The sequence below is a fragment of the Phoxinus phoxinus genome (assembly GCF_949152265.1).
Source record: "Phoxinus phoxinus genome assembly, chromosome: 24".
Lineage (NCBI taxonomy): Eukaryota > Metazoa > Chordata > Actinopteri > Cypriniformes > Leuciscidae > Phoxinus > Phoxinus phoxinus.
In genome coordinates this window covers 2,148,762-2,158,644 of record NC_136899.1, presented here as the reverse complement: position 1 = coordinate 2,158,644, position 9,883 = coordinate 2,148,762, and the positions used below count along the sequence as shown (strand labels likewise).

The 9,883-nt window shown below is 36.9% G+C and overlaps 1 protein-coding gene across 1 annotated transcript; it reads right to left on the bottom strand.

Annotated features, from left to right (window-relative positions):
- Nucleotides 1-819: 819 nt before the first annotated feature.
- LOC306992514 (uncharacterized protein) lies at nt 820-9,883 on the bottom strand. Its single transcript, XM_079601483.1, has 3 exons — nt 9,198-9,883; nt 9,012-9,089; nt 820-2,807 (listed from the first exon to the last, which is right to left on the bottom strand). Exons 1-3 carry the CDS (start codon nt 9,594-9,596, stop codon nt 1,296-1,298), a joined length of 1,989 nt encoding a protein of 662 aa, XP_079457609.1. The 5' UTR covers nt 9,597-9,883; the 3' UTR covers nt 820-1,295.

The window sequence follows — 9,883 nt, the reverse complement described above, 5'->3', positions numbered from 1 at the left end:
GGCGGAGTTTAGATTGCGTGACGTCAGCCTCCGGAGCTCTATAGGCGCGCGAACAGTCTTGCCTATGTCTGCATGCTGCCGCAACACGTTTTACATTATTTCAAAATTAAGGATAATTTTTGGCTTCAATATCTCGTGGAAAAGAGATTTTCCCCTAGCGTAAGATATTACGCAGTACTCTTTCCTCTTCTAGAGAGAACCGAGGTTAGGTTAGTAAACGAGTACGTTCTCTGGATTTACCATGAGTACAGACAAAATACTGATCCAAAAGCACTAATTCTGATCAATATTTTTTTTTAATCTTTTTTATTTTTTGTTCAACATGATCTACTGTACATTCAGTAAATTTTTGACGTTGGATGTCTGTCAGGTTCATTCAAATCCAAGCTTATAGTTGAATATGTAGTGAATATATGATTAAACAATACTGTAAGAAAAATTGTAAAGTCAGAAGTTGTTTAAAAATGTTAGAATTCTTTTAAAACTTCATACTTTCTGTAATTTATGATGATTACAGTAGGATTGTATAAAGTTCAAAACTTAAGGCAGTTTCTCTAAAAAACACGTATGAGGTTATGATCTTTCAATCTCACAGTGTGTAATGTGTGTTCAGAGTGTCTGTTTGGATGATTTTGAGAGCCATTTGAAGTAAAAGTTTAATTAGATGAACAATAATGTAGTTTTGAATGGTCAATTATTTTTGTGGTTTTGAATTTGCAGTTATAGCTTTAAGAAATGTGTTAAAAATGTTCAGGAACTTGGCAATTAAGCACAAATAAACAACCAAAACTAATTAAAACCAAAACTGCACCAAAACTTATTAAATTAATTTATTAATAATGAAACAAATGTGATACAAGTGAAAGCGTTTCATATTCATTCTTTTAGCACATTTGCACAATTGTAGCACAAAATTGAAGCAATAAACATGTGAGCCAAAAATGTCATAAGTCCAGACTTATATGAAATGAATGAAAAGTCTAGTAGTTTTTATTAAAGCCATAACACAATTGTCTTTCCCTATATTTCATGAAGGATAATACTCATCATTTTCTCATATGGCCTCTAGGTGGCAAAGCTATACAACCACAAACCGTTTCTATAGTCACAGTGGCCATTAAAATCTACTGTCTATGGTCAAAATGCACTTCATTTTCCGAAACATGTGCATTTGTTGAATTTGATGTAGGCTATTCTTTGAAAAAAATAAAAAAATAATAATAATTAATATAGCAGGAAATTACAATAATCAATATAGCATTTGACATTTGCTATTAAACAAGGCAACTTACAAATTAGAAATTTACAGGCATTTCTCCTGCTCTCTTCTTGATGTTTTCCAGTATTTCAGCCTTTTCAGGCTCATTTATTTCCTTCAACTTCTCAGTTAGAAAGTCAATGAGCAGGAGTATGATCACAGAATCAGTGTTGAGAGCGATCATCTGCAGAGTTTCCACACAGTGAAAAGCTTCAATCACCAGCTTTATTTTCTCTTTCTCTAATTCTTGCAGTTCTTCTTCCAGCTTCTGGACCAAAGACACATCACCTCCAATTTTGACATCATATTCCTTCTTTAACTTTTCATATGTCCTCTTCTCTTTCTTTTGCTTTGTTACATATATTTTTGCTTCTTTGACGTGTTTTCTGGAGTGGCATTTCTTTGTGCACACTGTACAGTGATAATCTTTCATCACTTCGCACCATGAGAGATCTCTGACCCACCAGCATCCTGGATAATGACAGTTCTCTTCACAGACGCTGCAGCACACCGCCTCACTGGCTTTAGAGAGATCAATATCAACCTTCTCTTTATAGGACACGTCAACTTCATACTCAAAGTTCTTATTTTCTTCTACATATTTCTTGTTCTTCTCCAGAGCTTCTTGAGTTTGTTTCAGCTTCTTTTGCTTTAGTTCCATCATGTGAAAATGTGACTGCAAATTAGAGATATTTGCCTCCAACTGCTTCCATTTTTGTAAAGCATCTCGAGTCATCATCAGGGATTTTGGTTTTATTCTGTCAAGAAACTTGAACAATCCTTCCATTCCTCTAAAACTGAGATTCCATGATTGTTCCTGCTGTATTTCATATTCTTCATAAGCAGCGTCTGACTGACGGTTATTAAACAGGAAAAACACCGGCTGATTCTTGTCCTTCACTGCACACTTGACTTTAGCCTCTTCAACAGCCTTCAGGACATTTACAGGAGGAAATCCATCTGAGTGTGTGAAGAGCAAGATGATGTTTTCAGCAGTATCTTTCCCAAATAAAGACTGAACAGCATCAAATATGTACATCTGTCTGTCAGAGAGTCGATTCTGTGTTGCTTTAATCACCAGACACACTGCATGTACTTCATGAATCCCTTCTGCAGATTCACTTAAACTAAGCAAACTCTCAGCGATCTCTTTCTCAGCTCCACGAGTGTCTCCATATCCTGGTGTGTCGATGATTGTTAGATCAGTTTTACTCTCTCGTGGATAAAACCCATAAACAGTGGTGATGGAGGTCTGACTGTAAACTGATGCTCGGTCACTCTGATCATCTGTGATCTCAAACCAAACCTTGTCTTCTCTCTTCACACCCAACATGAAGTTGATCATCGTGTTGATCAGGGTTGTTTTTCCTGTTCCTGTTTCTCCCACCAGCAGAATGGTTTTATGGGGTTTGTTTTTTACTCTCTCTCCAAAGGTCATTTTTCTATATAGTTCAGATTTATCAATATTGTCTGTCTTTTTTTGCAGAAGGTATCGTTCAGGATTTCCATCTTTAATTAAGATGCTTTTCTTGATGAGATTATTTATGTCCTGTAATGTAAAATATAAAAACACAAAAATAATTATGGTCATGTGTAAATTATGTACTGTACACTGTTATATTTTTAAATTATAAAATGTGCAGCAACATCCCTGTCAACAATAAAGGTTCTTTCACATAACTCAACCAAGAAAATGTAAGCATTTTACATTTATTTTTTCTGCTGTTTCCATATGTGGTTGGTGGGGACCTAAATTCTCAACTCCAAAAGGAATATACACATAATAATAATAATAATAATAATTTGTTACATTCATATAGCGCTTTATCTGAGACCTCAAAGCGCTTTACATTTTCTCAACCACCACCAATGTGGAGCATCACCTGGATGATGCGACGGCAGCCATATTGCGCCAGAACGCCCACCACACACCAGCTCAAGCCCCTGCCCCTTTTGTCTCAAATGTATTGTGCCCCTTTCTGATAACTGTAAATAATAATTGTTGATATATTATAAATATTATAATAAATAACAATACATTTACACAGCATTGCCACTAACAATAATAATACAAACAAATATTATATAAAAAAAGTTTTTGAAGTGATGAATCTGGAGCCGATCATTCACATCTGTTAAGGTCACCACTTGGTAACCAGTTAAACCGTAACATCGGCTTCCTGAACCTGGGAGAGCACAGCACCACTGTGAAGCATTCTGCTCAAGTTGGGTCCGATCGATCAGCATGATCATCTACATTTTCAGCATTAACTGTGTTTACAACAAGCCTTGGTAGCTGAAGCTTGTGATTATGGTAAGGGTCGTTACATTTACACGCTTGGTGATCACAACGGGTGTTATAGAAAAGGTTAACATGCTTTAATGTTCAAAAAACACATAATTTCTAGTACATTATTGCAGCTCCTCTATTCCCAGTCTGTCTGAAACGCGCTGATTTCTACAAAGCTCCTCTTTTCGACAAGCCTCGAATGCTCTTGGCCAATCAGAGCACTCAAGGCTTTTCGGAGAGAGTATGTGCTTTTCATACATAAAACATAATTTTTGTGGCAAAAAAAACATGGAAATAGTTTGTCATTTTTATCCAATTGTTTACTATATTTATTTGCTTGGTCATTGTCATTGTGGGTTCTTTCTCTGCTGTCGGTTGTAAGGGACCTTTGAAATAACTGAAATCATTTGGCGTAGTGATATGGAACTATAATGCGGTCAAAACCTGCCAGGAACTACTTTAGCCGTGTTTTCCTGAAAATAATTGCACGACAGAATCAAGTATTCAACAGTCCGTAGTATAAATTATGGTAATGCTATCGCTAAACTGGGCTAATTAGGATAGTCATGCTAAAAGAGCAGTGGATTTTAAGACATTGTGTTGGGGAAAAATAATTAAGTAAGGGATAATGTATATCCTGCCGGTTGTTCTCTGAGAATAATCCCCGACAGGGTGATGAGGACCCCGACGCAAAACGGAGGGGTCTTAATCAGCCTGAAGGGGGTTATTCTGAGAACAATGGGCTGGATGTACATTATCCCCCTTATTACACACGGCTACTTGCCACATACATAAATAATTAGACACGAAATATTGGTCTGAGTTGAAATATTTTATTTTTATATTACAGTTAAAATATTTTTAACTGGAGAGAGCAGTTGCTTAGCCTGGCTAACGCCAGACCCAATTCTCGTTGAGACTTGGGTCTGGGAACCACATGTTCATTTTCTCGTATTTGAGGCGTGGTTTACGAATGCCCGGCGCCGTTTATTGGGTGCTAAGAATGTCTATCAAATGCGCCTGTACGCAGCTCATAACCAATCGTTTCCATTATTCCAGATGACGTATGTAGAGCGACAGAAATTAGACAAGGAAGAAGACGATGGGTAAGATATTTTTGTGTAAACAATGACGTTCAGCGACTATTGCCGTTTGTGCAAGATAAATATGAGGGTCGAAGGTATATTATGGATATAAACAAACTGCTTAGTTGTGTCGCATAGATGTCGTCATCGTCTCGCTGCTCCCTCCCCGTTCTGTGATTGGTTCCCTATATGAGGCGAAAATCTGGTCCATGGTTTCCAGACTGCCTTTCAGCGTGAATAAAATCGCGCTGCGCAAAGGCAGTATGGGGAAACCCAGGCTAGCAGTTGCTAGCACGGCAAGTTCAAACTAGACGGACATTTAAGAGATACGGTATACAGTCATACCACTTATTACACAGCATTTCGCCACATAAATAATTATGGGGATAAGATTGATTTCAGATTAAACTGTTTTTGAAATCATACCTGTTTGTATCTCATAATCCAACAGTGTACAAAACAATAGTCACAAAACGGCAGCAGCTGGGTTTGTATGAAACAAGAGATAGCGAGTTCACGATACTGGATGGCATAATTAAATAACTGTACACAAAACATTGATTCGACTGAGTTTTAATACTTACGCAAAACTTCCACGAATAAAAAACGTCCCTAGCGCTGCTGACTTTAATGACTTTTCAGCGGTTGTTATCTGGGAATAACCAGAGCCATATAGAGAGAGAGTTGCGACAACTCCATTCACTCCAATGGAACGGTTTTTTTCCAGCAATGGCGGCTCGCGGAGCCTCTCAATAGTTCCCGGAAGTAGCGGCCGCGCCGTAGAGTTCCAGCAGAACAGACCGTTTGTGACGCCCTTTTAAAAGGTAAGACGTTTAAAGAACAAGATTGTATTTTATCAGTACATCGGAATCAATTTAACTTGTGTATTAAAGCATGCTAGTTGATTATTGCTATCTAAATTAGTAGTTTTAGTGGACGTTATCGGATAAATTATAGGTCATTGGATAAAATTAGTAGCGCATAACAAACCCACGAACAGCCTATTAATGTTAAACCCGTTATATTAATGTAGCTGTACCCTTTGTTGTGTGTAATAAGAGGGAAAACGCTTCTAAACAGAGGCTAAATATAACATTGGGAGTGTGATAGTCATTAATGGAAGTGGTAATAAGAATATCCGTTTAATTTCGTATTAAATGTGCAATAACAGAATAAAATCCTTATTTTAGATTGCATATTTGAGTAAACAAAAACGTATGGGTGGAGTTTTTTAGGCATTGTGTTTCTGTTGAATATTATCTGTCTATATTACTGTTTCAGCCCAGCTGATTTCGTATATAATTTGTCCCGTTTTTGTCTCCTTTATCTCTTTCAACCCAAGAAGCACAAGCGGATTCAGTGGATCCTGCAGACCCCCGCACTGACGCTGTACCCTCACCTTCAGTCTCAGCTCCTTGGATTTGCAAAACGTTTCTTGCTCCTTATTTTAAATAAACATTCAACTTGCCAGTGTTGGTCTTTGTGAAAAAGTGCAGATACACCTAAGTAGCCTACTATGATTAACGCTCAATTTAACAAAAGTTGTTAAATTATCTCAACATCTTTAAAACGAAAGGTTTATATGAAAGGTTTTAAACATAAAATGATGCCATATAATTTCGTTTTCAATTTATTATTCTTAATACAATAGTTTATTTATTTTAAATGGTTTATTTTTGCGGACGGTTGCACAACCTGATATTTTGGGGGTTTAAGATAAAACATAAAATATGTATTATTTAAATGTATTAAAAATTAATTTAAACTAAATAGGTTTTATAGATTAAAGTGATTTATGTCATGAATTTATCAAATTATGTTAAAAGGAAATAATGCACTTGGACACAAAATGCAATTGGACACTTGGAAATAATGTGTGTGTGTATATATAATCATGTTTTGTTTTTAGAACTGAATATATTGTGTATTCATTTATATAGTAATACGTGCATGGGGTGCATAAGCATGGTAAAAATACGATTATTTGAAAATTCACTTAATTCAATTTTACATTAAGACAATCACCTGTTACCAAGTCTCCTGTCCTTGTGAAACCATAGCACATAGGCTACGTGATACCCTTAAATAACATACAAGTTTAAGAACACAACAATACTTCAAAACAATTGCAACACGGTCTTTTACCAAGGTAACGTTAGCTAGAAATATGTTAACAAAGGCAGGCAACGCAAGTTGAGCACACTAATCATTAAATATTATCAGATTTTTATATTTTAAAAACAACATTGATGTAACTACATACACATACTACATTCACATGTCAGTGTATTATATACATATTGTAAATCAATGCATTTATTGACTACAAATGACCAAAAATCACAGTTCTGCTCTCTAACTCCATTGATTTGAATTGGCGCCGAAGCACTTCCTGGAACTATCCGCCGTCTACGCGAATCACGTGACGAAGAACCATTTCGAACTTCCGTTGTCGCAACTCTCTATAGAGAGCCTAAGTCCCTCCCCTTCCGGTCGACCACCATGGGACCTTATTTCGGAAAAATATTGTATGGTAGTCAATGGCGAGAGACAACAACAGAGCTGCCAACTCTCACGCTTTCGCCGTGTGACACACGGTTTTGCCTGTTTTCACACGCACTCACGCCACACATCACATTTCTCACGCAAAAAAGAAAAAACTCCCCGACCATAGATGGCGCTGATGAGCGTCACTGAACCCTATGCACTGCACCCCGAACTTAGTAACAGAAGAAGAGATACAAGAAAGACGGCGGGGAAAACCGCGACGACTGGTGATGAGAATCTGAGCTCAGCTGAGAGATATTAGTAAATAAACCCGAACTTACCGAAATGTATGCCTCGGATCAATCAGTGTTTTTCAACCGCGGTAAGAAGTCAATAAAACAGGTAAATGTTAAATGTAAATGGACTGCAAAACAGGTCGGCTAGAACAATGTCACATAAATTACATTTACATCAGGAAAGCAATTTAATGACCATTTATAGGCTGGAAAAATTAGCTAGAGAGTTTTGTTTAATATGTCCACTATATTAGGCTACATTTTTACTTATCATTAAAATATTATTAAGTTGTTATTATAATAAAGAACGCATTATATTTTATTTAAGTTGTTATTTTTAACCTTTAATAAAAAAATAGGGCTCTCTATGTTTTCAGCATTAGTGATTTATTTGTTAACATGTATCTACTGTAACTACTAATTACCAAAATGAATCGATATTGAATCAAGATGTCAAGCAATAATAAATACAGTAACCTGCCAGCAATTGTAACCATGCAGCTAAACATTGTAACATGTTGTCAGTAAACTTAATACAAATAAGTTACCAAATGTTTTGACAATCACAACTTATTGTGATGCAAGTTTTTTTTCTCCCACACACAGAAATGTGGGAGAAATTTTCTTCCTTTTTTTCTCCCATCTCTCCCCCCCCACCCAAAAAAAAATAAAAAATCTCACTCCAAGCTAAACTCAAAAGTTGGCAGCTATGCAACAAATATTTTGATCTCGTTTGAATTGTGCCCTGAATTACACATATGATGTTTGTCAATTTAAAAGATACATTTTAAAGTCAAGAAAGTCGCAGTTTGATGTAAAACTGTTGAGGTATAAGACTGTGAAAATACGTAATTACAAAGACTACAAACCCAGAAGGCGCACATGCGACGTCATACCTTTTCTCTCAATGAATGAAGCTAACTTTACTGAAGCTAACGTCTGTCATTTTTTCTATAGTCTTACATTATAATCCTAACGTTACGCCGTCATGCCTGACTCGTGTTTTGAGCCAGAATACACACATACGAGCAACGGATCTTGTGACGTAGGCTACATAGTGCGAGACGAGAGATGTAGTTCATCGAGCGATTTTCACATACAACTAAACGTTACTCTTCTGTTTTATGACAAACTGCGACTTTCTTGACTTTCATATTTACCTTTTAAATTGACAAACATCATATGTGTAGTTCAGGGGACAGTTCAGACGGAATAAAAAGATAAGTTATCTCTCGCCATTGACTTCCATACATATTTTTTCCGAAATAAGGTCCCATGAGCCGGAAGCGGAGGGGCGGGACTTAGGCTCTCTATGGCTCTGGGAATAACATACGGAGGGCGCGATTGACCAATCAGAATCAAGTATTCCACAGAGCCGTGTAATAACGACTGCTATCTTGTAATATTCCTGACCATGTTTTGATGTCAAGTAAATGGAATCAAGGAGTCAGATTCGACTCCGAAAAACCTGGAATCGAACACTCCCAGAGAATGGCTGCGTGTGTTGTTCACCAATAATGGAACATGTAATCTCAGACAAATTACTAAGCTGTTTTAATTAAATTTGTGAATATGTCAAAAGAATCAATCCTCACCTTGGTGTGTTGAACTGTTTTCTCTCCTTTAATGTTTTCTTTGAATTTAGGTTTCTCTTTTAATGACTTCAGTTCCTCCTAAAATTTAAATGGAAAATAAAATACCAGAGATTTCTGTAACATGCTCATGTGCTCATGTATATATGTAGTAACACAAGCTTTAATCCTCAGAAATAAATATCTTACCTTTAATGAAACGACTTCACAGATTGGTCTGAAAGTATGATTGGCGTGTGTCTGTGAATCTCTGCACACAACACACACAGGGTGTTTGTCCTCCAGACAGAAGAGTTTGAGTTTCTCACTGTGTAAACTGCAGATCTCCTCAGATCCTGATGAACGACTCTCATTTCTGTCCTTCTGGAACGACTCACAGAAGTTTTTTAATGAAAAATTTGGACGAATAAACTCACTTGAGGATCTTCTCCTGCAGATTGGACACTCCTGAGCTTCCTCACTTCTCCAGAACTGTTGAAGACACTCTTTACAGAAACTGTGACCACACGACAGAAGAACAGGAGACTTGATGATTTCACTGCACACAGGACAAGAAATTTCTTTTGAAGATTCATGTAGTGAAGCCATTTTCACTTTGTGCTCCAGCAATCTAGACTTTACTTTCACTTCCCGAACAATCGTTTCAAAAACGAACAACCATGAGAATCACAAAGATCTGCTGTCTGTTCTGAAACAAACTATTAAAAAATGTCTCTTCACTCTTCAGCGATCGCTGATTCCCTTTTCCTTTTCTTCTCTCAAGAGAGAAAGTAGATAGTCACAAAAAAACAAAAAACACTCTCTTCCTGCTTCAAGGGTGCAGTTTCTGATCACGCGCGAGACAGTCAGGGGCAGCTGCAGCTGCAGCTTGGAGT

Coding starts and splice junctions, on each gene's coding strand:
- LOC306992514 (XM_079601483.1), bottom strand. CDS start 9,596: ATGGCTTCACTACATGAATCTTCAAAAGAAATTTCTTGTCCTGTGTGC. Junction 9,090..9,197: donor GTGAAGTCGTTTCATTAAAG/GTAAGATATTTA, acceptor TTTAAATTTTAG/GAGGAACTGAAGTCATTAAA. Junction 2,808..9,011: donor AAACAGTTCAACACACCAAG/GTGAGGATTGAT, acceptor TTTACATTACAG/GACATAAATAATCTCATCAA.